Source organism: Mustela erminea, chromosome 7, assembly GCF_009829155.1.
Source record: "Mustela erminea isolate mMusErm1 chromosome 7, mMusErm1.Pri, whole genome shotgun sequence".
NCBI lineage: Eukaryota > Metazoa > Chordata > Mammalia > Carnivora > Mustelidae > Mustela > Mustela erminea.
This window is the reverse complement of record NC_045620.1, coordinates 100721611-100748333: the sequence shown is the minus strand read 5'-3', so window position 1 is coordinate 100748333 and position 26723 is coordinate 100721611. Positions and strand designations below refer to the sequence as shown.

The window sequence follows — 26723 nt, the reverse complement described above, 5'->3', positions numbered from 1 at the left end:
GGAAGGGATGCTGTACTTTGTCAAATGCTTTTTCAGCATCTATTGAGAGTATCATATGGTTCTTGTTCTTTCTTTTATTGATGTGTTGTATCACATTGACTGATTTGCGGATGTTGAACCAACCTTGCAGCTCTGGAATAAATCCCACTTGGTCGTGGTGAATAATCCTTTTAATGTACTGTTGAATCCTACTGGCTAGTATTTTGTTGAGAATTTTCGCATCTGTGTTCATCAAGGATATTGGTCTATAGCTCTCTTTTTTGATGGGATCCTTGTCTGGTTTTGGGATCAAGGTGATGCTGGCCTCATAAAATGAGTTTGGAAGTTTTCCTTCCATTTCTATTTTTTGGAACAGTTTCAGGAGAATAGGAATTAGTTCTTCTTTAAATGTTTGGTAGAATTCCCCCGGGAAGCCATCTGGCCCTGGGCTTTTGTTTGTTTGGAGATTTTTAATGACTGTTTCAATCTCCTTACTGGTTATGGGTCTGTTCAGGCTTTCTATTTCTTCCTGGTTCAGTTGTGGTAGTTTATATGTTTCTAGGAATGCATCCATTTCTTCCAGATTGTCAAATTTGTTGGCGTAGAGTTGCTCATAGTATGTTCTTATAATAGTTTGTATTTCTTTGGTGTTAGTTGTGATCTCTCCTCTTTCATTCATGATTTTATTTATTTGGGTCCTTTCTCTTTTCTTTTTGATAAGTCGGGCCAGGGGTTTATCAATTTTATTAATTCTTTCAAAGAACCAGCTCCTAGTTTCGTTGATTTGTTCTATTGTTTTTTTGGTTTCTATTTCATTGATTTCTGCTCTGATCTTTATGATTTCTCTTCTCCTGCTGGGCTTAGGGTTTCTTTCTTGTTCTTTCTTCTGCTCCTTTAGGTGTAGGGTTAGGTTGTGTACCTGAGACCTTTCTTGTTTCTTGAGGAAGGCTTGTACCACTATATATTTTCCTCTCAGGACTGCCTTTGTTGTGTCCCACAGATTTTGAACCGTTGTATTTTCATTATCATTTGTTTCCATGATTTTTTTCAATTCTTCTTTAATTTCCCGGTTGACCCATTCATTCTTTAGAAGGATGCTGTTTAGTCTCCATGTATTTGGGTTCTTTCCAAACTTCCTTTTGTGGTTGAGTTCTAGGTTTAGAGCATTGTGGTCTGAAAATATGCAGGGAATGATCCCAATCTTTTGATACCGGTTGAGTCCTGATTTAGGACCGAGGATGTGATCTATTCTGGAGAATGTTCCATGTGCACTAGAGAAGAATGTGTATTCTGTTGCTTTGGGATGAAATGTTCTAAATATATCTGTCATGTCCATCTGGTCCAGTGTGTCGTTTAAGGCCTTTATTTCCTTGCTGATCTTTTGCTTGGATGATCTGTCCATTTCAGTGAGGGGAGTGTTAAAGTCCCCTACTATTATTGTATTATTGTTGATGTGTTTCTTTGATTTTGTTATCAATTGGTTTATATAGTTGGCTGCTCCCACGTTGGGGGCATAGATATTTAAAATTGTTAGATCTTCTTGTTGGACAGACCCTTTGAGTATGATATAGTGTCCCTCCTCATCTCTTATTATAGTCTTTGGCTTAAAATCTAATTGATCTGATATAAGGATTGCCACTCCTGCTTTCTTCTGATGTCCATTAGCATGGTAAATTCTTTTCCACCCCCTCACTTTAAATCTGGAGGTGTCTTCGGGCTTAAAATGAGTTTCTTAGAGGCAACATATAGATGGGTTTTGTTTTTTTATCCATTCTGATACCCTGTGTCTTTTGACAGGGGCATTTAGCCCATTAACATTCAGGGTAACTATTGAGAGATATGAATTTAGTGCCATTGTATTGCCTGTAAGGTGACTGTTACTGTATATGGTCTCTGTTCCTTTCTGATCTACCACTTGTAGGCTCTCTCTTTGCTTAGAGGACCCCTTTCAAGATTTCCTGTAGAGCTGGTTTGGTGTTTGCAAATTCTTTCAGTTTTTGTTTGTCCTGGAAGCTTTTAATCTCTCCTTCTATTTTCAATGATAGCCTAGCTGGATATAGTATTCTTGGCTGCATGTTTTTCTCGTTTAGTGCTCTGAAAATATCAGGCCAGCTCTTTCTGACCTGCCAGGTCTCTGTGGATAAGTCAGCTGCCAATCTAATATTTTTACCATTGTATGTTACAGACTTCTTTTCCCGGGCTTCTTTCAGGATTTTCTCTTTGTCACTGAGACTTGTAAATTTTACTATTAGGTGACGGGGTGTGGGCCTATTCTTATTGATTTTGAGAGGCGTTCTCTTAACCTCCTGAATTTTGATGCTCATTGCCTTTGCCATATTGGGGAAATTCTCCCCAATAATTCTCTCCAGTATACCTTCTGCTCCCCTCTCTCTTTCTTCTTCTTCTGGAATCGCAATTATTCTAATGTTGTTTTGTCTTATGGTGTCACTTATCTCTCGAATTCTCCCCTCGTGGTCCAGTAGCTGTTTGTCCCTCTTTTGCTCAGCTTCTTTATTCTCTGTCATTTGGTCTTCTATATCGCTAATTCTTTCTTCTGCCTCATTTATCCTAGCAGTGAGAGCCTCCATTTTTGATTGCACCTCATTAATAGCTTTTTTGATTTCCACTTGGTTAGAGTTTAGTTCTTTTATTTCTCCAGAAAGGGCTTTTATATCTCCCGAGAGGGTTTCTCTAATATCTTCCATGCCTTTTTCGAGCCCGGCTAGAACCTTGAGAATTGTCATTCTGAACTCTAGATCTGACATATTACCAATATCTGTATTGATTAGGTCCCTAGCCTTAGGTACTGCCTCTTGTTCTCTTTTTTGGGGTGAATTTTTCTGTCTTGTCATTTTGTCCAGATAAGAGTATATGAAGGAGCAAGTAAAATACTAAAAGGGTGGCAATAACCCCAGGAAAATATGATTTAACCAAATCAGAAGAGATCCCAAATCGTGAGGGGGGAGAACGATGATAAAAAAAAGGTTCAAAAAGGAAGAAAGAAAAAAAAAAAGAAAAAGAAAAAAAAAAGAAAAGAAAAAAATTTTAAAAAAAGAAAACGAATGAAGAAAAATATAAAAAAGAAAAAAAATATATATTAGATAAACTAGTTAAAAAAAGTTAAAAAAGAAAAGGGTAAAAGTTAAAAAAAAATTTTACCAGAAGGCGAGAAAAAGAAACAAAAAATGAAAAAGAAAAAATATTAAATTAACTGCAAGACTAAAAAAAAAATCACAGGGAGAAAGCCATAAGTTCCGTGCTTTGCTTTCTCCTCCTCTGGAATTCTGCTGCTCTCCTTGGTATTGAAACTGCACTCCTTGGTAGGTGAACTTGGTCTGGGCTGGATTTCTTGTTGATCTTCTGGGGGAGGGGCCTGGTGTAGTGATTCTCAAGTGTCTTTGCCCCAGGCGGAATTGCACCGCCCTTACCAGGGGTCGGGCTGAGTAATCCGCTCAGGTTTGCTTTCAGGAGCTTTTGTTCCCTGGGTGCTTTCCGTAGAGTTCCGGAGGACGGGAATACAAATGGCGGCCTCCTGGTCTCCGGCCCAGAGGAGCCGAGAGCCCAGGGGCCCCACTCCTCATTGCGCCCTCAGAGAACAGCGCCCAGTTACTCTCTCGGCCTGACCTCCGGCCGTGCTCCGAGGTCACCGAGCCTGTGACCGGTTCAAGGTAACACTGAGCTGTGAGCTTACTGTCGGCTCTGTCTCTGTAGCCGGCTTTCCCGTTCCAATACCCGCAAGCTCTGCGACACTCAGACACCCCCGATCCTTCTGTGACCCTGCGGGACCTGAAGCCATGCTGACCCCGTGTGGGCTTCGCCCCGGTTTAGCCTCTGGAGCGATGTCCCTCAGCGGAACAGAATTTTAAAAGTCCTGATTTTGTGCGCCGTTGCTCCGCCACTCGCCGGGAGCCGGCCCCTCCCCCCGGGGTCTATCTTCCCGTCGCTTTGGATTCACGTCTCCGCCAGTCCTACCTTTCAGAAAGTGGTTGTTTTTCTGTTTCCAGAATTGCTGTTCTTCTTCTCTTCTATCTGCCGATGGTTTTGCAGGTGTTTGCAATCTTTAGATAAGCTATCTAGCTGATCTCCTGGTAGCTGAAGTAGTCTCAGCTTGCTACTTCTCCGCCATCTTGACTCCTCCTGGTGTCTGCACATTTGAGCAAGCGGTCTCCTCTTCCAGACTTCACAGGTTCGCTGTGGCAGATACAGTTCTTCACCAGTCTGCTGAGTTTGGGTTTCTGGACATGTCAGCAATCCTTAAGCAGATGGGATTTGCTGTCAGGGTCTTTTTAGGGGTTGAGGCCACTGCCCAAGCTCTAAGGTTGGGGGTGGAGTGCTGCTGTCTGAGAAGAGTTGGATAGAACTGCTCACTTGGTTCTCTCCCCAAGCAGGGCTGTAGGGTGGGCTGTGTAGTTGCCTAGATTCTCTTGTCTGGCTTCCTAGATGGCTGGGACTGGGTACTATACTCAGTAGGAGATAAGGCTATGAATTAGCTTCCCTATTCTGGTGGGGCAGAGGAGTGGGACCCAAGGCCTGCATGGCTCATTGTTTGGGGACCTAAACTGAGCAAAACCACACACTGAATTCTCTGGCCAGATGAAGCCACTGGTTTGGCTTTGCAGACAGGGAGCAGGGCTATCAGATGGGCTACACAGCTTGTTGTGTATTCTGGTTAGGTTCCCTGGTCACATAAGCTAAAAGCTGTGTTCAGCAATGACTGGAGTCACAAATTAGTTTCTCTGCCAGGGTGGAACAAAAGAACTGGCTCTTGACTCCCCAAGCAAGGCTGTAGGGTGGCCAGAAGGTGACTGTAGGCCAGAAAGCCTCTCTTTTTGTGGTCTTGACTCAAGCCAACCTATACCCCAAGTGTCCATTCTGAATGGGGCCACTGGCTTTGCTCTGTGGATAATGTTTCTGTTTGCTTTACTCTCCACTCAATTGCTGGTGGTGGGCAGAGCTGGTGGTGTATATACATTAGGGTATGGGTCCTTTCCCATTTGTCAAAAATGTTTTTTTTTTTTTCAAAGATTTTATCTATTTATTTGAGAGATAGAATGAGAGGAGAGAGCATGAGAGGGGAGAGGTCAGAGGGAGAAGCAGACACCCCGTCGAGCAGGAGCCTGATGTGGGACTAGATCCTGAGACTCTAGGATCATGACCTGGGTGAAAGGCAGTTGCTTAACCAACTGAGCCACCCAGGCAGGCACCCTTGTCAAAAATATTTTATATTCAGATATAAATTCCGTGTATGTCACAGATGTTAAAAATATTTTCCTATTTTACGCTGGTACTTAATTTCGAATAATTTAAAATATTTATGCATCAGATCACTTTTTTATTCTTGCCCAATTTCTATAAAGGTTAATTTTCCCTAATGTTAAAATGCCCAGTATAGTCAATGTAGGAAATTTTCTTCTTTAGAACAAACTCATGATCAGTTAAATTGATTCCTGTAGACATAGATGTAATCATGTAATCCTATTTTAATTTTAAAGTTAATTTAACCTTAAAACAGCCATTGTTATTTTCCTTTTCTTGTGCAAGGCATATTTCCCTAACTAATTTCAATTAGGGAATAACTTCCTTATATTTACTGCTATAGAAATAATTCATTACTTTCTAATATCTATATCCTTCTCAAAGAAAAGTTCAAATCTCTCTCATCCCCTTAATCTTTGACCATATTTACTTACTCAGAATTTAAAGGGTAACATAGGGGTTGGTAAAATAGTGAAAATGGAGAATGAAAGTCTTTTACAAGGTCAAGGACAGCGGCCATCCGAGGGAACAGTTCCTTGAACTACAGCGTACACACCATTCAGAGCACATGCGATCATGACACTTGTACTTTAGCTGTTTAAACATCACCTGCGTGTCTGTGAAGAGAAATACCATATTCTTGTCATCTATGCCAGCCAGTCTGTACAACTTCCTCAGGTCTTCGTGAAAACTGTCGTAATTATATCCCCGGCTAAGTTCAATTTGCAAACATTTGTAACCACATATGTGAGCTGCGAGTCTTGTGAGAGACTGCTTTCCTGTGCCACCTACTCCAACGAGCAGGGCGTTGCCTCTTTCCTGACGGATCATGCGGGCTATCCTGCAGGCAGCAGAGTAGAGGAAGACCTTTATGTTTCTTTTTTTTTGTTTATTTTTTTTTAAAGATTTTATTTATTAGGGAGAGAGAGAGAAAGAGAACAAGGGAAAGTGGAATAGAGGGAGAGGGAGAAGCAGACTCCTCACTGAGCAGGGAGCCTGATGCGGTGCTCGATCACAGGACCCTGGGATCACAACCAGAGCCAAAGGCAGACCCTTAACTGACTGAACCACCCAGGCGCCCTGCTTTTGTGTTTCAATGGCAGAACTGAGTCTAGACTGCAGAGTCTAAAATGCTTATTACCTGGCCATTTATAAAAGAAGTTTGTTGGCTCCTTTCCTAGGATCCTTTGCCAACCTCCCATAGAGTAAGCAAACAGATGATTTACGCACGATTTCCACTGTTACGTCTCTAATACAGTGCACATCTAACAGAAGACACGTCAGATCATTGTTTGTTTCTCTTCAGTCACCAGGTAGGTATAAAATTGAGAGGTAAAGGGATATGTAATAATGTTTTGCTATTGTTCTCCATAATGTGCACATGTTTGACAGTGGATGAAATATTAACTATTATAAAAATCTTGCACTTTATATGTTACCCTTTCCTTGTTTCATGTATCTCACAGTAATTTGATTATTTTCATCTTAGATTATTGGAAACAAATAACTTGTCCATTCAGCCTCCCGTGTTCTTCTTTCTGTCAACTTACATATCCACAGAGAGAAGACTCCCTCCTTTAGAAATCCTTCAAGGTTACATCTTCTCTACTGTAGTAGGCAAGAGATGGCTGTCCTAATTAGTGGCTTAGATTTTCAAAGAGATCTGTTTTACCATCCTGGAAGTACGGTGACAACTTTGGGCATATGTAATGAGTAGAAACAGCCTGGAGCAAATTGCCTTTTTGAAAACACAGGCTCTACAGTAAAAAACGAATTTTTTTTCTGAGTTGAGAAGGCTTTTAGCCACTTATCCTATACCAAAAAAAAAAAAAAAAAAAAAAAAAAAAGTCTAAAATGTCACCAACAAATGGAAATAAAATATCTGCTAAATTACTGTAATTGTTCTATAACTCATGCGCATAATGAAGCCCTTTTCATTGCTATGCAGCAGTAGGTATTTAAAAACTCTTACAAGCAGAGATTTGTTTACTCTAATTCCTAACTACTGATCCTCTTTAGAAAAAGATGTCTACGTCATTATTCACATGGCTGCCCTTTGTTTCTCTGAAAATCAAATCTCCTCCATTCTACAAATGGCTATTAATTTCTTCCTGTAATATTTTAAGCAATCCCTTGCATAGCCTGTTGATTTTCTTTCACAAAAGCCAGAAAGATTATAAATAAAATTAAGCTGACTTTGCCTATGGTCTGGTCTATTCTCCAGGAAGTTTCTCAGACTGAGTACTGCTGTTATTTTTTCTTTGCAGGCATATAGCCTGTGTGAGCTACAGGATAACCATTGCTAGGAGGTAGGGTGTTAGTGTGCTGGTGGGGGGAACAGATGAGGAGCAAACGGTATCTCGACAACCCAGGGACAAACTGCCATATTACACTGGAGTGTTGACAAAAAATAAATTTTTGAATTAGAGTTAATTAAACAGCAGGAGTATAGGAAAGGTAAAAGACCTGATTGCTTATGGTTTACAGAAAAAGAAGTCCTAGGATTTAACAGCCAAACGTAACATGATGCAACACTAAAGTGTAGTTGACAGGGGAAAAAAACAAAGTCATTATAGTCTCGCTGTGTTAGCAGACCACAGGAGATCTGTCCTCGCACACACTTCACACTGTGGATTGCTCAGAATACCTTATCCGGACTGGGTGTCCCACTTTAAATGGAACATGGAGAAATTATCAAGTGCTTCGTATATTGAGGCTGAAAATAACCCTTAAGAGGCAACAGCAGAAGATCTGGGTTAATTCTGCATGGAGAACACAAAGCTGAAAAGAGCCTGGTCATGATTGTCAAATATTTGGAGAGCTGTAATGCAAAAAGTAGATCCATTTTGGGTGGCGGCATTTGCAGCTGAGTTAGAGTCAAAGAGCTGGATGCGATTCTCTGCCTGTGACTCACTAGCTAGGGGACTTTGGACAATTTACCAACTCTCTCTGTGGTACACTGTCCTATTCAAAAATGGCTGCAGTACTATTTCTGGTCCTACTAGCTCTTTAATCCTATCAGGAGATAGAGTCTCTGACCCCTTGGGAACAGGATGGGCCTATGTCACTCCTCTGATGAATGGAGTGTGGTAGAAGTGATGCTAGGTTCAGTTGTGAGAGGCCATTTGGCTTCTACCATGGCTCTCAGTGCACAGACCTGGGAGCCTGGAGCCATGGGAGAAGCCTGGACTTGCCACTGCCTTGCTGAAAGGACCTGGGCAGTGCGCACCAAGGCAGAGGTGTACCAGGCACTCCAGCTGCCGTCTTACTTTAACTGCACTAAGACCCCAAGACAGAACCACTGCGAACCGTGAGATCACGAACTCATAAAGCTACCAAGTGTCACAGTCACTGAATATGGCTGCTGGAACATTCTCTGAGCCTTATTTGTAGAGAGATTGGGATATTGAGGCACAGAGAGGCATTATCACGGTTAAAAGAGATACTCCACATCATGGTTTTATGTTCATGCTGAGTGCTGTTACTGTCACTGCCTCACAGGATGGGGCAGATACCAGATATCACAGGGAGCAGATCTGGCATCATCCTTGCAGTGTCATTTTAATACCTGGAATTGTCCAACAGTATACAGATGCACTTTAAAAAGTGGTGCATCTTATGATTTCCCTCATATGTGGAATTTAAGAAACAAAACAAATTGAGCAAAGGGGGGAAAAGGAGACAAAAAGCCAGACTCCCCAGCAAAGGAAACAGTCAACAAAACAAAGAGGCAACCCATGGAATGAGAGAAGATATTTGCAAATAACAGTACTGATGTCCAGGATCTATAAAGGTCCTGATATCCAGGATCTATAAAGAACTTCTCAAACTCAACACACACAAAACAGATAATCATGTCAAAAAATGGGCAGAAGACATGAACAGACACTTCTCCAATGAAGACATACAAATGGCTATCAGACACATGAAAAAATGTTCATCATCACTAGCCATCAGGGAGATCCAAATCAAAACCACATTAAGATACTACCTTACACCAGTTAGAATGGCCAAAATTAATAAGACAGTAAGCAACCTGTGTTGGAGAGGATGTGGAGAAAGGGGAACCCTCTTACACTGTTGGTGGGAATGCAAGTTGGTACAGCCACTTTGGAAAACAGTATAGAGATTCCTTAAGAAATTAAAAATAGAGCTTCCCTATGACCCGGCAATTGCACTACTGGGTATTTGCCCCAAAGATACAGATGTAGTGAAAAGAAGGGCTATCTGTACCCCACTGTTCATAGCAGCAATGGCCACAGTCACCAAACTGTGGAAAGAACCAAGATGCCCTTCAATGGACGAATGGATAAGGAAGATGTGGTCCATATACACTATGGAGTATTATGTCTCCATCAGAAAGGATGAATATACCCAACTTTTGTATCAACATGGACGGGACTGGGAGAGATTATGCTGAGTGAAATAAGTCAAGCAGAGAGAGTCAATTATCATATGGTTTCACTTATTTGTGGAGCATAACAAATAACAAGGAGGACATGGGGAAATGGAGAGGAGAAGAGAGTTGAGGGAAATTGGAAGGGGAGGTGAACCATGAGAGACTATGGACTCTGAAAAACAATCTGAGGGCTTTGAAAAGGCAGGGGGTGGGAAGGTGGGTGAACCTGGTGGTGCGTATTATGGAGGGCACGTACTGCATGGAGCACTGGGTGTGGTACATAAACAATGAATTCTGGTACACTGAAAAGAAATTTTAAAAATTAAAAATTAAAAAAACAAAACAAAACAGACTCTTAACTGTGGAGAACAAACTGATGGTTACCAGAGGGGCAGGGGATGGGTGGCAAAGAGGGCACTTGTCATGATGAGCACTGAGTACTGTACAGAATTGTTGAATCACTGTACTGAACACCCAAAACTTATACAACCCTATATGTTAATTATACTGGAATTAAAATTTGAAAAAAATAAAGTGGTGTATGCCCCAAGGACTGTAGATATTCAGGCAGGATACCTATTTGTCAGGGATGTCTCTCAAAGGAAACTTTTATGGGTAAGCAGATGGAATCTACAATCCTTGGATGTCACTCATTTTGCTATAATTTTGAGCCCCTTCTTTCTTTAGGCGTGCATGTAAGCAGCCTTGTAGTATACATGTATCTCTGTAAACTACCTTAAATCCCTTTTTTGGTAATGAGACAGGATATCGAAAACAAACAAAAAAAACCTATTAATATGTAACAAAAATAACCCCTTGGAATTCATAGAAAGTTCATGACACTTATATTAAAAATATATAAATATATATTTCAAAATATATAAAGAAGGCACTTGAGTGGCTCAGTTGGTTAAGTGTTGGATTCTTGATTTTTGGCTCAGGTCATGAACTTGGGGTCCTGAGCTCAAGCCCCACTTTGGGCTCCACACTGGGCGTGCAGCCTGCTTAAGATTCTCTCTCTCCCTCTACCGTTTCCTACCCTGCTCTCTCTCTTCCTCTTTCTTCACAAGAAAAAAATCTATCTATAGATATAGATATAGATATATACACACATACATGTGTGTATATGTATATATATATATACATGCGTACACACACACACACACACATACAAAATAACTTTTACATTATAGCAAGATTTGCTAATAGACCATTGTCCATCTAGCAATCTATTTAAAGACTTTTGTACAACTTAATTCTTACCTTTTAATACAAAAGAAATTAGATCGATGCATTATTGGGCATGTTATACTACTATACCTTGAAACATGTTCTATAGCATCCTGGAAGAACACCAACTTTACTTCTTTGGGATTTATAAGATTATAATCATCAAGATAGTCTTCTAGAACATTTGCGATTTTCTCCATATCAGGCATGTCATCATAAATCCGATCACTCTTATCTGCTCCAAACTATAAGATGATTTATGGGAGAGGGACCAAGTTAGATCAATTACAATACAGGAACATAGACAATATTTGTAACCTTAGGAGGGAACATTATTTATCCATGTTACTATGTAATCAGTTGCATGCATATTTTATATATTTATATGCAAGGCTTTCAAACCAAGGAAATGGGACTAAGAAACTCAGATTTTCATGGGTAACTGAAAATCCATTTCATTTAAGTTCAAATAGTACATTGGAATTTCATTGAATTTTGCTATAAAATTCACACACAAGCTCAGAAATAGGTTTCCAGTTTTCTCACTATTCCTTACTTTGGTTTTGTACTTTGGCTTTCAGGCCGCTGACATCGGAGAAGCTAAATGGGCTGAAAATGAGGCATGCCAGACTTCTCTGTTTATAAACAATCAAGCTGGAACTACATGTAGTTTTTACACAGCCGTCATCTGATTAGACAAATCAGGGAGAATGAAATTTGGGGTAAACCAGAAGGAACTGAGTTCCTGTTTGAGGTCCTGTGTGGACCTGTCATGAGGTCTTTTCTTTGCTGTAGCCCATTTGGAGCCACTGACCAAAATAAGGCAAGAAGGATCCAACTGGGGGCACCTGGGTGGCACAATGGGTTAAGCCGCTGCCTTCGGCTGGGGTCATGATCTCAGAGTCCTGGGATCGAGCCCTGCATCGGGCTCTCTGCTCAGCGGGGAGCCTGCTTCCTCCCCTCTCTCTGCCTGCCTCTCTGCCTGCTTGTGATCTCTCTCTGTCAAATAAATAAATAAAATCTTTAAAAAAAAAAAGAAGGATCCAACTGTTCTTTCCCTTTGCTTTATTCCCCCATTTGATTATCATATCAGTAGAAACACATGGGAAATATAATCACCACCTGGAAACAAACTTTGCACTTTGTTTTTAATAACACATTTAAATAGATATACTGCATAAATTATTTATCTTTTTTATTTGTCAGGGATTACCAGGGTGACTGTAATTGTATACACACAATATAAAGACAAGTCTGTCCTTTTAACCAGCTCTGCCTGAAAGCTACCCTAGCTCTGTGCAGGAAGCTGGGGATTTAGGGTGAACAGAACAGACGTAGTCCCTGCCTCCTTGGAGACACCAGGAATGTTGTACCCAAACAAGAGCCAACTTGGTAAAACGAGATGGTTACCTCTCAACATAGGTAAGCTGGTTAGATGGAAGACTTATTCAAGGCGCTTCTAGAATGTAAAATTAGGGCTGCTGGGTACACATTATTGGGGGTGCAAATTGAGGAGCATAGCGTAAGAAAAATTTTGCTACTGATGAGAGCTACCCTGAAATAAGGAGGGTAGCACGGCTACCTACTGAGCTGCTGAAAGCATGTGAACACAGGCTGTAGAGCGCATGGAATACTGTAAAGGGACTGGCAGCCCCGCATTAAGAAACTAACCGTCTGTGCTTCTTTTCAAATAAAAAACCTGGTGGGTCTCTGATTCAAACTATTACCAAAATGAATGTGACTAGAGCAGGAGTCAGCAATCTGTTTCTCTGACGGGCCAGATAATAAGAACTTGAGGCTTTGCAGGTCAGATGGTCTTTGTCGCTACTACTACTCCACTCTGTCTTGTCATGCAGAAGCAACCGCAGGAAAGAAGGGCACACAGTCCAATGAGAGTGACTGTGTTCTCACAGAATTTTATCTACAAAAACAGGATAGTTGGCCTCTGGGCCATAGTTTGCTGACTCCTGTCTAGGTCTCTAATCTTCACAGATACAAAATTCTTGTTGAATATGAAATTGAACTGTAAAATAATAAGTGCTTTATTTAGCTTCAAATGTTGCCAGGTCAATTCAACAGTCTATACTTGCCTTAATAAAGTCTCCAAAGATGATGGGTTTAGTCAAAAAATATTCCAGGCCAATTGCAATTCCAAAATGTTTGTCTATTCAAAAAACAAAACCAATTTGTCATATATGATAAGCTTGAATGCAGTGTTATAATAAGATACACAGAATAGTATCAGCTGTTACTTTACTTAGAAGGCTTAACTAGTAAATGAAAGTTGAGAGAAAGCCATGTTGATACCACACCATTTTAGTTTGGTTGATAATCTCCTTGATTTAAGATAAAGAATGTTTAATGTTAATAAACATTTTATTAAGTAATAAATATTGAATAGACATTTAATAAATCAGAGGTACTTTAGAGATACCCTGGCTTCTTACCAGACAAAATCCTGGTTCTCCTACTTTCCCATTTCTACTTAAAATTCCATACTGCATTTAAGATATTAACTCTTCCTGAATTTTAATAAAATGATTTTCCTAATATTTAATATATTTCTACATATTTGAATTGTTGGAGAGAAAAACTTTTACCCATGAACACTAAAATTCATTTTACTTTACCTTATCTAAGTTCATTTTAATTTTTCCTTATAGAAATCAAATTGCTTTTCTAGGCCCCCCACCAAAGAAATAAAAAGAAAAAGTAAATAATGATTGATATTTACTGGCCATTTCTGTCAAAATAGTATGGAAATAGTGTTTATCTTCATTATTAATCAAACGGTCATGGAAAACTCTTTGGCATTCATGGCAAAAGAGTCTAAATATCTGTATTTCTTCTCTTATTGTTGCTGGATCACATTGGAGGATACCTGTTTTTCAAGAAAGAGGAAAAAGGAAACTTTTGTGAAATATCTAGTTACAGTTTAATTAACTGGAAAATCCTGAAGTCCAGCCTTATGCCCACACTACCAGAAGTGGGTGCTTCCCTAGTGGGTGTACACACATACAATAATGGTGATCTCACTTTCTTTTCTTTTTTTTTTTCTTAAGATTTTATTTATTTCTTTGACACAGATCACAGGTAGGCAGAGAGAGAGGAGGAAGCAGGCTCCCTGCTGTGCAGAAAGCCCGATGCGGGGCTCGATCCCAGGACACTGGGATTATGACTTGAGCTGAAGGCAGAGGCTTTAACCCACTGAGCCATCCAGGCGCCCCTGATCTCACTTTCTGAAGGCAAAACTGGACACATTATCTGACAAAACCCTTTTCCTTGTTTTGTGATGTTTTTTTCACTGAACACGTGAAGTGATCAGACTTCACAGTACAAGCTATGTTCATCTCATTATTACAATGGCTTGCAACATGTTAAGTGAGGAGTGTTGGGTCTCTTTAATATTCATATATATTCATCCAGTAAGTCCCCCACCCCCACCCCACCCCTGACCTTTACACTATTTTCAATACACCAATTCCCTCTTTCATTCTTTCCCAACGTTCGGTCCTCACCAAATGCCCTTGGTCCTTCTGGCTTCTATTCCAAATTACTCTGATTACTCTTCGTATTAATATAAATTATAATTATAAACACAGTTCAAATAATATCAAGTTACAACAAAGCAGTGATGTAAAGCAGTCCTTGAAGTGTTCATTCTCTCTGGGGACCCTTCGCTTCTCACCACACAGTGCAGAGGCGGACAGGGAGAATACTTACTCTGCGCATAGATATGCACGGCAGACAGGATGAACTCTACAACATGAGAGTAAAATCCTTGAGTAGGCTGAAGAGGAGGGGGACACTGAATGTGTCAGAGGGGGTACTGGCATGTGACCGGAGCAGGGACAACTCAGCCACTGCAGTAGGAGGGAGGCAGATGCGGGTGGACTGGGATAATTGGAAGATGAGGTAGTTCTGGTTCAATTTCTCCTCTTTTTTTTTTTTTTTGGTGAAATAAAAAGATAGGTCATCAGTTGGGAGCAAGAAATGGAAGGGGATGCTGATGGTCTGAGGGCAGCTGTGACGTTGTCAAGGCCAGGGTGGGAGTAGAGGGTGGCTTGAACAGGGAACAAGTAATGGGATTTCTAGGTGGGGCACAGACGCTCATACATATAATTCTCCTGAGAGATTGGGGCGAATGGAAATCAAGGGAGTGTGCAGGTCAGAGAATGAGGGTTCCATACATTACCTTGTACACATTTGGATAGATCCCTCAAGTTAAAGACATAATGGGACTTGGCCGGTGTTGGCAGAAGGTCAACACTCATTCTGTTATAAATCTCAACTGCGGCTTCCACAATGTTTGATGCAGTTTGCTTTACAGCTGGTGGAAAGTCACTGAGGAAGCCATTTAAGATGGCCTAGAACAAGACATAATGTGAGAGAGTTAGATTGTTCTTAACACCAAAAATTTATCATCTTTCAAATACTCCAGATCTGATGATGCTTTTTCTAATAATAATTAGAAAGCTGAATGTCAATGCAAGGATGTATGGGTAATAAAACTCTGCCATTCACTTCGGAATATGTCCCTGAGGATGGGCTACTCCTGTCTTCTGAGATAGTCTGGTGATGCCTGAGAAGCATGTGTATCTGACCATTGAACTGACCGCACTTACTCTCCATATAATTTAGACTTCTGCTTCCCATAGGTCCAGAAGGTCATTGTGGGGTGCCCAAACTCATCTGGAAGTGAGCTGAGGGCCTCTCTCTGATATTTATGGGCCCATGACCAACTGGTCCATAGACTTCAACCTCACATCTGTTTAAAGTGCAACTCACTTGTAACTACAACCTGCCCCTCTTCAGCTTCCCAGTCTCAGCATAGGGCCTTGGCCCATGATCAGATCAGGAACTTGCAAGTCTCCTTTGACACCTTCCATTCCCTGTCCCCACAGTCAAGCTTGAATGCATGTCTTGAATCTCTCTGGTTCCCGGATATCACCCCATTCTAGTCCTGATTCATTCATCTTGGCTTCTTCAGCCCTTCCTTCTCCTGTTGGCCTCTCCATTTCCACTCCTGTCTCCCTTGAGTTGCCTTCAGTCTGAAATATCAGGCACTGCCCTCTCCTGTCAGTCCAGACTCACTCAGCCAGCCCCTCACTTTGCCCTCTTCCCCACTGCACTGTGACCCAGCCGCACAGGCCTAACCACGTAGGCTCTCTGCTCTCCTCAGGGCCTTTGCACAGCTCTATCCCACCCCACCCTCTTCCTCAGGGCTCTCTGCTGGCAAGCACTTTTTCACTCCTGTGTTTTAGGTCACCTGTCATCTCCTTAGAGAGGCCTTCCCTGACTCCTTCTGTCAGTGTCTCTTATGGCTCTCTCATCTTCTCATATATAACTTGCCACCATCCCTGAGTACATATTTATTAGCTAGCTCACTGCCCACGGATGCATGGGACAATTATTATAGATTTTTAAATAGGTAAATTTCCTTCACAGTGGTGATGGGAAGGCACCAGAATGCACATCAATGTTTGTAAGCCAGTCCTTGTGACTTTAGATTTTGGGCTCTCATACAGGATTTTAAAATAAACTCAAGTATTTGTTTCAGTGAGCTTCCTCATTGAACTTAAGTTTCAGCAGCTTACAAGGAGTATCTTTCAAGCTGCCCCTTCCTGGGCCCCCAACATGAGTTTCCCATTCTCCATATGGCCCATATTTTGAGTAGGAGCATCCCAAAACATATATAAAATAAAAACTTTATTATACATGTTATATATATACCACATAAATAATTAAAATCTAGTCTGTTTATTCTCCATCCATTATAAATTTGTATTTACAAATATATATAACCATATTATATAGTTTTTAAATATAGTTATTAATATGATATACATTAGTTCATTTATTATCTGTCTCCATGGTAGAAGCTCCGTGAGGACAAGAATGGCATCTTCTTTGTTTAAAATGTAATACCAATGTCTGGTACCCAGTACATGCTCAATAAATATCTCTTTAATAAATGAAATTAAGGGCTACTCAACTGATATTCACAAATTAAAATTAGCATGTCATTAGGAGCAAACTCTTCAGAGTTTACTAAGGACCACAGCTTGGTCTTCTAGTCAAAGGTCTGGCTTACCTGACATATTTGGCAACTTTGAAAAGCTTCTTCTAAGACTACACACTAGAGCCAGAATTCCCACAGTCTGGGGGCAGGACGCTTTGCCATGAGCACACTGTGAGTAGTTCATGGAGTTGATTGTTGGTTTCAATTACCGCTGTTACACCTTTCTAATTAGAAATTACATCTAATTTGATGACAACATTATCAATTGAATTTGTTGTGTGCTGCTCGGTTTACCTTTAGAATGTACAGTGATGCATATTTTTGGTGTGTACATTTTCAGTAAGGAAATGCTAAGACATGTATGAATGTGTCACTGCCCCTCTTTGGCTCCTCGGCCATTTACCCACCAAATCAGCTTCTCCAGACCAGTCAGTGAAAAGTCTTGTTCTACCTGCATGCCCACGTTACCATTTCTCGTCCCTGTGACTGCATTTGCCCGCGTGCCTTCTGTTCCCAGGATCTGTTCCTCCCTGTCCGTTCTTGTCCCCCAAGGCTCAGTCCGCTTTCTTTGCCATGAGCCTTTGTGCTTGGTTATGGCACGCTCGCTCTAGTCGTGCTGCTTCATGTTCTTTCAACATCCTACTCAGAATAACGTTGCACCTTTTACTGAACATTTCTGCTAAGCACTTGTGCGGAGGTATGGTTATTTTTCCCACTTAAAGGCAGAGGAAATGGCCCCTTAGGGAAGTTTGTAGGGGGACAAGAAGTACAGGTGGTTGTTTTTGTTGGAGGTGGTGGTGGCAGGGAGGCGATGAAGTCTAGGTCAGGTGCATTGCACTTGAGCTTGCCAGCGTATGGGTCGCTGGTCAAGTATGAGAGGAGCACAGAGGCGGGGGGGTAGGTACGGGGTGGGATCTGCTAAGTGGCAGGGGCCCACGATACAGCCTTCTTTAAAGGCTTTGGCAGTCTTTCTGCATTCTGGAAACTAGTTCTGGGAACTAGAACACAGAGGCAGTGATGCAGCCACCAGTCAGCTACTGTGTAGATGCCCCTGTGTTTACCTGATTTCTGCTCAGAAAAGGGACAGGCGGCTCCTCAGAAACACCACAGCCTATTCTTACTGTGGGAATTCGGGAACAGACGTGTTTTCTTTTGGCCCCTTGCCGAGGTTTAAATTCACACTCACCTGGAAAATCTGCTTCAGGCTGTGCTCTGAAGGCATGGGAAGGCACAGCATGCTGAAGTGGCGGATGAAGCGGGGAGTCACGGGGTTGCGGCCCCCGCCTGGGGGTGCACATGCCGATACGATCGTGACATCCTGGGCGGGAAGAAACCCACGCGAGTCACCCAGCCAAGCAGGAGATGACAGCTGCTCATACCGGTGGCGGGACTCGAACCAACCCTTTTCCAAAGACCTACCACATGATAGCATTACCTATGTCTTCCTACACAATATCTGACTTAATCCTCACAGCCACCCAGGAGATCACTACCCTTACCCTCATTCTGCAGATGAAAAAATCAAGACCGGGGAGGTTAAGTTGCTCAAGGTCAATCAGCTAAGGCATCTATCGGTGGAAACACACCTGTGTAAGAATGTAATCTTCAAAAACGGTTAAGAATTTGTATGTGAGGTTAGAAGATATTTGTTCAACAAATATTAAGTATAGGTCAATTCTTGCTATTTGTGGTAGTTATGTTTCTATAAAAATCACTGGAACACGAATTAACACACACTGAACCACTGCTCCTGGGGGAAATACAGAGTTCGGTTCCTATGAGCTTCTGGTCATAACATTTTTAACTGCCCATACATGATATTGTAATTGCCTCTGGTCTTGCCTCCTCTTAGACCACCCCTCCCCCACGGCCAAGGGAAACTTTCCATGACAGTTCTTCCAGAGGCTGTACATCTATGAATCCACATTCCTTGTCATGGCACCATGGCCCCCTGGGCTGACCTCTCTCTTGCCACTTTGGTGCCCATATTCCATAGCACCGTGGTGTTCCACACTCCCTGCCTTGAGATGCAAAATGCTCTTTTCCCTTGTTCTGCCATGCTCTGACTACAAAATCCTCCTCCAGCATCATCCTCTGGGAAGGCTTCTCTCAGCTTCAAGAAGTGTCCACCCTGCCTCCCTCCAGTTTCTCCCCTCATCACCCTGCATTATAAATACCTGTGTCCATCTACCCCTGAAGCTCACCCCTAGGGGAGATACGCCTATCTCACTTGTTCCTGAATCTCCCAAATAAAGCAGGGCAAGAATTTGATATCAATTAAATAAATTGACTCACCTATAAAAAAACACCAAGGCTATAGGTTAGAGGCTGAATCGTGTCCTCCTCTACCCATGCCCAATCATATGCTGAAGCCCAAGCCCCGGCATCTCAGAATGAGACCATATTTGGAGATGGGGTCTTTAAAGAGGTAATTAAGTGAAAATGAGGCTATTAGGGTGGGCTCTAGTCCAGTATGACTGGTGTCGTTATAAGAAAAGGACATTTGGATACAGATAGATACAGAGGGAAGGTCATGAGAAGACACAGGGAGAAGACAGCCATCTGCAAGCCAGGGGGAGAAGCCTCAGAGGAAAGCAACCCTGCTGACCTCTTGATCTCAGACTTCCGGCCTCTACAACTGGGAGACAATGAATCTCTGTTGTTGGAGTCACCCCGTCTGTGGTATTTTGTATGGCAGCCCTAGCAAACAAATGCACCATCTTTTCTTACTGTTTACATTTAAATGCACAAAGTAACTTAAAACCTAAAGTGACCTGTATGTCTTTCCAAAAGAGTTTGTTTCTGTCATAAAATCCACCGAAATCTTGATACTGCCGAAGTAATTCAATTGGAGGCTGAGAGCCATAGCGATCCAGTCTGGGCATGTTTAAATCATCAACAAAAATCACAACTCGTTTATTTCCTGGGGCTCCTGGGGAATAAAATGAATTTAAGAACTAAGATTTGCCATCGGAAAATGTAAGACAAAGGTCAGGTAAGGCTTTGGACTCTGAACACTCTGTAGGTTGAAATGCGTTCAGTTCCGAGTGAGGAGGGCTCCAGCAAAGAGAGGTGAAGGGGGCTGAGACACCCAAACTGTCAGGTGGGCCCCCACCCTCACTCCCAGAGGGGCAGGATGATGTCAGCTCTCTAGTCAGGTCTGGATCTTTCTCAATCCCAGTCACTGCCACTATCCTCCCCAACTGTGTGGCCTGGCATGGGGTGAGGAAGGTCATTTTCTTTTCAGAGAGGGAAACAGAAGTACTCCAAAAGCTTCCTCACAAAAATGCCACTGCACCACCTGCCACAAGGAAAACAGGGCTGGATACTGAAAAGCATTCTGACACGGGGCGCCTGGGTGGCTCAGTGGGTTAAAGCCTCTGCCTTCAGCTCAGGTCATGATCCCAGGGTCCTGGGATCGAGCCCCGCATCGGGCTTTCTGCTCAGCGGGGAGCCTGCTTCCTTCTGCCTGCCTCTCTGCCGATTTGTGATCTCTGTCCATCAAATACATAAATAAAATCTTAAAAAAAAATTCAAACAAACAAAGAAAAGCATCCTGAACACATCAAAGGGAAATCTAGTACGGCAGAACTTTACAATGTCATATTTAATGTAGAGAACATCAATATACACACTAGTCAAAAAAAGAAAAAAAAAAAGAGTAGTGCGAGAGAAAAGAAAACAGCCTAAGCAGAGGTGACCCCACCCACTCTGGCATCCAGCTCTTCCCAACAATGAAGGAAGCAAGGCAAACTCAGGGCCCCACTCCATCCTCCAAAGTCCAAGCAGCAGGACAGGAGTGGGGAGGGACTCAAAGAGAATCATTCATAAAGACATTGGTCTCCCACCAGAGAGACAGGCATCCACTGCCCCGTGCCTACCAGAGTAGGGAAAAAGTAATAGAGAGGAAGCACTAAAGCGGCTGAGGGTGGTCCTGAGTGAGGGCTGGGACTCTGATTCCCAACATTATGGAAGCTTCCAATGGGAAGGTCAATGCCTGACCTGTGCACAACTTTTTGGGGAGTCCCTCAGGGAGCTGCTCCTGGAAGCCTGCCACATAGATAGCACAGACATCATTCAGCACTAGCAAGAGAAGCAGGGACAATCCATGCGGAAGCCCATATAATGCCAGTTAGGGGGAACACTGTCCTGTCCTCCCCTCTTCCCACCCTGACACACCAGAGCCTCCTACAAGGAGGGCCAGGAAGGGCCAAAGGGCACCCCATGCCCCGGTCCACCTCCAGGGCCATGACCCACAAACCAGGTCCACCACAGAAGAGAGGAGGAGCCTTACATTGGGTTTGGGGTTGAAACTTTACATTAGGCCTGACTCAAAATAGCTGCAAAGGGCCAGAAAGTTAAGCTATTTATCTAAGCAGTTAATATGGGATGATGAGGGAGATCCCACAAGCCTGGCTGAAAGCACTGACTGAAGAAAAAACCTAGACAGTTTCAAGACAATTCCTTGCAGAACTGGGATAACTCAGTGCACCAGATACAAAGTGGTTTGTTGGTTGGTTGGTTTCAAATAAAGGGAAATCAATGCAGGCTTGAAAGCGTGTGTGGAGAGGGGCAGCCACGGAGAGGCAGAGACTGAAGATGTTCTACATTGAAGGTGATGACAAATGAACTGCTGTGTGCTACCAGTAAGATATCTGGATGTACAGCACAGGAAAGAATGCCACTCACAGAATCCCCTTCAAGTAAATTAAGCAAAGAAAGTACCCATTTGTAATTTTATTACATGAAGTATTTTTGTGATTATTGGTTTGATAAATAATTTGGGTGAGACAAATAAAAATGTTCACTCTTACCTAGTATATTTTTTCTTTTCCTTTCCAGTTTTGACTCAATGATCTCTTGTGTTCTTGCAGATGAAGTTTGAGCAGAAAAATTTAGATAAACGGGAACATAGCCAGCTGATTCCTGAATTCTATTCAACAATCCTTTTGCAATGACAGACTTTAAATTAAAAAATATGTTAATATATATATTCAGTATATCTTTCAGTTGTCCACATCAGTAATAATCCAGTACAAAGAGTAAGAGACAGGATGAAGGAGATAGGTTAAAGCTAGATTGAAATGTCTACCTTCTTCCTGGAGATTCCATTTAATTAGATTTATCAGTGCCAAAGAGATAGTCTAACCAGCTATATCTTAGCAAAAGTTTTGCTAAGTTTGCTTTGTTCCTATCCAAGTCGATTTGATAGCATGAGTCCTAGAAGAAGCCAAACTTCTTTTAAAAATAACTTGGAGGGGGAAAAAAAGAGAAGGAAAAAAACTGAAATAATATAGAGGACCAGTAGTGAAATCTCTGTTTATGCGGACTGTCCCCAAGCCAAGCAGACAAACAATCAACATTTCCCCTTATACTCTACTTTTTCCGAACACCACTGCTGTGTAGGGTAGAAGTAAATGGGCAGGAGGGGACAGACTGATCTTTATCAACAGTCTGCTGGGGACACAAACTGTTCTGACCAATTCTCACCCTATCCTGTGTGGTGGCATAAGGATATGACATAAAAGCCCCCAAACCTAAAATGTGCTAGTCCACAAGTCCTCTAATTTATATGGTATTGACCCCAAGGATTTATTAAGAAACTGGCGAACTTGGAGTAATCCCCAAGATAAATACAGATTCAGCATAGTTACATTCTTCCTGGAAAATGATCAGAATTCAAAAGAATTTTGTCTGAAAAATAATGTTTTATTTCTGGGGCTTATAACTCTAAGTCCACCAAGCCCTCATTTGGGGACAGACCTTCCTGTTTTAGATAGGTTTCCTACCTTGCCAACTCCAGTTATTCCCGTAAACAGCACCGAATGCCTGACTGCCAGCAGTTTTTCCATTAGATACCCAAAGCGCACTGTGTCAGTTGTGGGGACGAGCATTTCAAAAAAAGGAACATCTCGGCTGTACTTGAAGGTGGGTATGATTCGTTCCCAGGGATCTAGCCGTTTGGTATCAAAGTCCAAATGAATGCTCCACAGATCACCAGAACTGGGAAGCTGAAGTATAAAATCAAATACCACTTTCATTGGATTGCCACGCAGCAATAGGGAAATTCACACATAAACAAAGGCAGTCGTAGAATATGAATGTATTTGGGTTTCTTTTTTCTTTTTCTTTTTTCTTTGTTTCTTTTCTTAGGTATGAGAGTCTAATACTTTAAACATAACCATGCAATACAATGCACAAAACCCCTGATATATTATCTTAAAACCTTATATTAGGAGGCACCTGTTTGACTCAGTCAGCTAAGTGTCTGACTTCGGCTCATGTCCTGAACTCGGGGTCCTGGGACTGATCCCAGCATTGGGCTCCTCGCTCAGCAGGGAGTCTACCTGTCCCTCTGCACCCTCCGCCCCCGGCTTGTACTCTCTCTCTGGGATCATGACCTGAGCTGAAGGCAGAGGCTTTAACCCACTGAGCCACCCAGGTGCCCCTAAAATTAAAAAAAAAAAAAATTTATTTACTTATTTGACAGAAAGAGAGAAACCACAAGTTGGGCGTGGGGGTGGCAGGCAGAGGGAAAGGGAAAAGCAGGCTCCCCCAGAGGGATCTGTCTCAAATTCCCAACTGTCCTTAAAACAGCCTGTCCAATTACTATACCATCATCTTGGGGGTTCATAAAGGTTCCATATCTACTAGAAGGTCCTACCTAATCCATACAGCTCAGATTCTTAGGGAATTTTTTTCTTCTTTTGGTAACTTTTTACTTTTACATAGTTTAAAACTTAAAAGAACAGTGCAAAGAACTCCATATATTCTTTACCTAGATTGATTGTTCACATTTTGCCCCCTTTCCTTTATTATTGCTCTTCCTACTCTATCAGAGTTAATTGTATACAGTATTCCACCTTACTCTAAATAACTGTGTATTTCCTAAGGAACAAGGATATTTTCTTATATAGTCATGTTAAAGTGATCAAAATCAGGAAGTTGAATGGTGATATGTTATTACCTAATTTACATTCCAAATCCAAATATTGTCAGTGTTTTTAATAATGCCACTTACAGCTATATTTTCCCCAGTCTAGGATCCAACACAGGATAGTCCATTGTATTCAGTTATATCTCTTAAGCCTCTTCATTTGGAAAAGTTCCTCAGCTTTCTCTGTCTCCCATGACAGACATTTTGGAGAATATAGGCCAGCTTATTTTATAGAATTCTCCTCAACTTGGGTATTCCAGGGGTATTCCCATAATTAAATTCAGGGCATGCACGTTTGAAAGGAATACTTCACAAGTGAGGTTGTGTCCTCAGCACTCTGTATCAGAAGGCACAGGTTTGTCCTAATGCTGATGATGTTAAATTGATTTCTTAAAGTAGTGTCTGCAAGGTTTCTTTAACAATACTATTTTTCTCTCTGCAATTAATCAATAATTTGTAGGAGATACTTTGAAACTATGTAAATACTGTTTGTCATCTAGCTTTCACCCACAATTTTTAGTATCCATTGATAATTCTTGTCTAAATCAATTATTACTATGATGGCTGCAAAGTAATGACTTTCTAACTCCATCATTTCTTCTATGTAGATTAAATGGTATTCTTCTGTGAGACAAACCATAAGAGACTCTTAATCTCAGGAAACAAACTGAGGGTTGCTGGGGGGTGGGGAGGGAGGGATAGGGTGGCTGGGTGATGGACACTGGGGAGGGTATATGCTATGATGAGTGCTGTGAATTGTGTAAAACTGACGAATCACAGACCTGTACCCCTGAAACAAATAATACATTATATGTTACTATAAATAAATATATCTATAAATATATAAATAATATTAAAAAGAAGAGAAAGAGCTCTTCCTTTTCCCCCATTTATTTATTTACTCAGATATATTTTTGTTCTGAATATCAACTCATTGATTTTTATTTCATGCAAAGGCTTATAATCCCATACTATTATTATTTATTTTGATGCTCAAATCTGTCTAGATTTGGCCAAAGGGAGTCCCTCAAACGGGCTCCTGTGCTCCTTTGAGATGTGTGATCATTCTTGGAGCACTTCTTTGCAACCTGCCATAAGATGATGTTCTAGGCTCATTTTGTACTTTCCCCTGTCTTACTCCAGCTATGTCATTACAGAGCTTTGGTTCCCTTTCATGGAGAACGGTATTTAGAAATGAGCATACTAGGTATGTTCACTGCTCCTGAGTTGTCTTCTTCTAGTTCCTATCAGCACACAGAACTAGGAAATTAATGTATGTATGAATATATATATTAATTTCCATATATGTATATACATTTTTTGATCTATGACAGCCAAGACTTCCAATTCCAATGCAAGAACACAGGTGCCTTCTAATATCTCCCCTTCCACATTTGTAAATCCTTTTTCTAACAGTGAGAAACCTGGTTGACATTATCCTCAACATATTTATTCATTTGCTCAATCTTAGAATGTATAGAAAGTAAATTCTGGATTGTCAAACCATAACACTGTGAAAAAGAAATGTACTAACTAGAATTCAATATTTGTTTATGGTAGGAAGGTTTTTAAAATTTTTTTTATTTATTTGACAGAGAGAAGGAGGTGACAAGTAGGCAGAGAGGCAGGCAGAGAGAGAGGGGGAAGCAGGCTCCCTGCTGAGCAGAGAACCCGATGCGGGGCTCCATCCCAGGACCCTGGGATCCTGACCTGAGCCGAAGGCAGAAGCTTAACCCACTGAGCCACCCAGGTGCCCCTATGGTAGGGAGTTTTAATATTCTTTTATACCTTACTTTCTTCGTATGGCTGGGGGAGGATTATGAAAAATTTTAATACAGTAAGTGCTCTCTGTGGTTTAAAAAAGTGAATAATTTAATAAATTCTTTTAGTGAAGGACTTTTATTTGTTGTAGAACTAAGTCTTTCAAAATTTTAGTCTTGAAATTTAATTTTGATGATTCAGAGTTATTATGTTAAAATGAAATTATTTGGTTCTTACCCTGGCATCAGGATTATCATCGAATTGTGTTCTAATAAACGTATCGAAAGAATCCCAGTAGTTTTCAGTTAGATTACCACCCAAAGACCATAAATAACAGAATACGAAAGTCTGACATAGCATTGTATTCAGTTTTGTTTGTTCCTGAAAAAGCAAAGAGAAAAAGAGTTTTAGTATTTTATTTGTTAATATAACAAGAATCCTTAAATTGCAAAGCCTAAAGATTGCTTTCTTTTGTTGAGACACATGCATTTTAAAAAGGGCATAGTATATGTTTCTTAGAGTTGACTCAGTAGTCCACAGAGCAATGTTTTATACTAGTACAAGATAATGAATGGCAAGGGATATGTAGAAAAAAGCTCAAGGTTGTCTTTCAGTGGACTATTATCACTTTGTTTACACCTGCATGAAGGTATTTAAGCAGCTGCTAGACAGAAACATACTGGGAATGTGTTGCAGAATGTGTTGGAGACTATAGGGAATTTAAACATTGAGTACAAGAGTAAACTATAGGTTCTCTGACATTCCTTCCAATTTTGAGATTCTATGAATCTATTTACAATCATTACTCCTTTAAAAAATTAACTTGAAAATTAAATGATCATTTTATAGAAAATTTAGTTATCTATTTGCAAAGCACCTATACAACAATCTCATTTTCCTAGCTTTATAGCAGGGAGAAAAACCTTTCATACCATCGTCAAATTAACTCCATCCTTCCCAAGTATCAAAGACTCCAATAAGCAACAGAGTGTAGTAACTTTGCTGATGTCCACTTGTGGGATTGCTTGGCCACATTTTTTATTGATAAAATGTAAACCATCATCAACATAACGTTGGAAAAGATTCAGTATATACTCTTGGGTTTCCTCATTCAGCTGAAAATCATACAAACAAATAAT

The 26723-nt window shown here is 41.2% G+C and overlaps 1 protein-coding gene across 3 annotated transcripts in view; it reads right to left on the bottom strand.

Moving 5' to 3' along the window:
- Positions 1-26723, bottom strand: part of DNAH6 (dynein axonemal heavy chain 6) — a 228579-nt gene that overhangs the window by 103546 nt on the left and 98310 nt on the right. For all 3 annotated transcript variants that reach the window (XM_032352623.1, XM_032352621.1, XM_032352622.1), the window contains exons 36-46: positions 26517-26699; positions 25822-25965; positions 22676-22897; positions 21701-21848; positions 19661-19818; positions 18073-18204; positions 15060-15231; positions 13599-13745; positions 12955-13028; positions 10955-11109; positions 5845-6076 (exon numbers count right to left, since the gene is read on the bottom strand). In XM_032352623.1, coding sequence (XP_032208514.1) covers positions 5845-6076; positions 10955-11109; positions 12955-13028; positions 13599-13745; positions 15060-15231; positions 18073-18204; positions 19661-19818; positions 21701-21848; positions 22676-22897; positions 25822-25965; positions 26517-26699 — 1767 coding nt within the window. The remainder of the gene's footprint in view (positions 1-5844; positions 6077-10954; positions 11110-12954; positions 13029-13598; positions 13746-15059; positions 15232-18072; positions 18205-19660; positions 19819-21700; positions 21849-22675; positions 22898-25821; positions 25966-26516; positions 26700-26723) is intronic.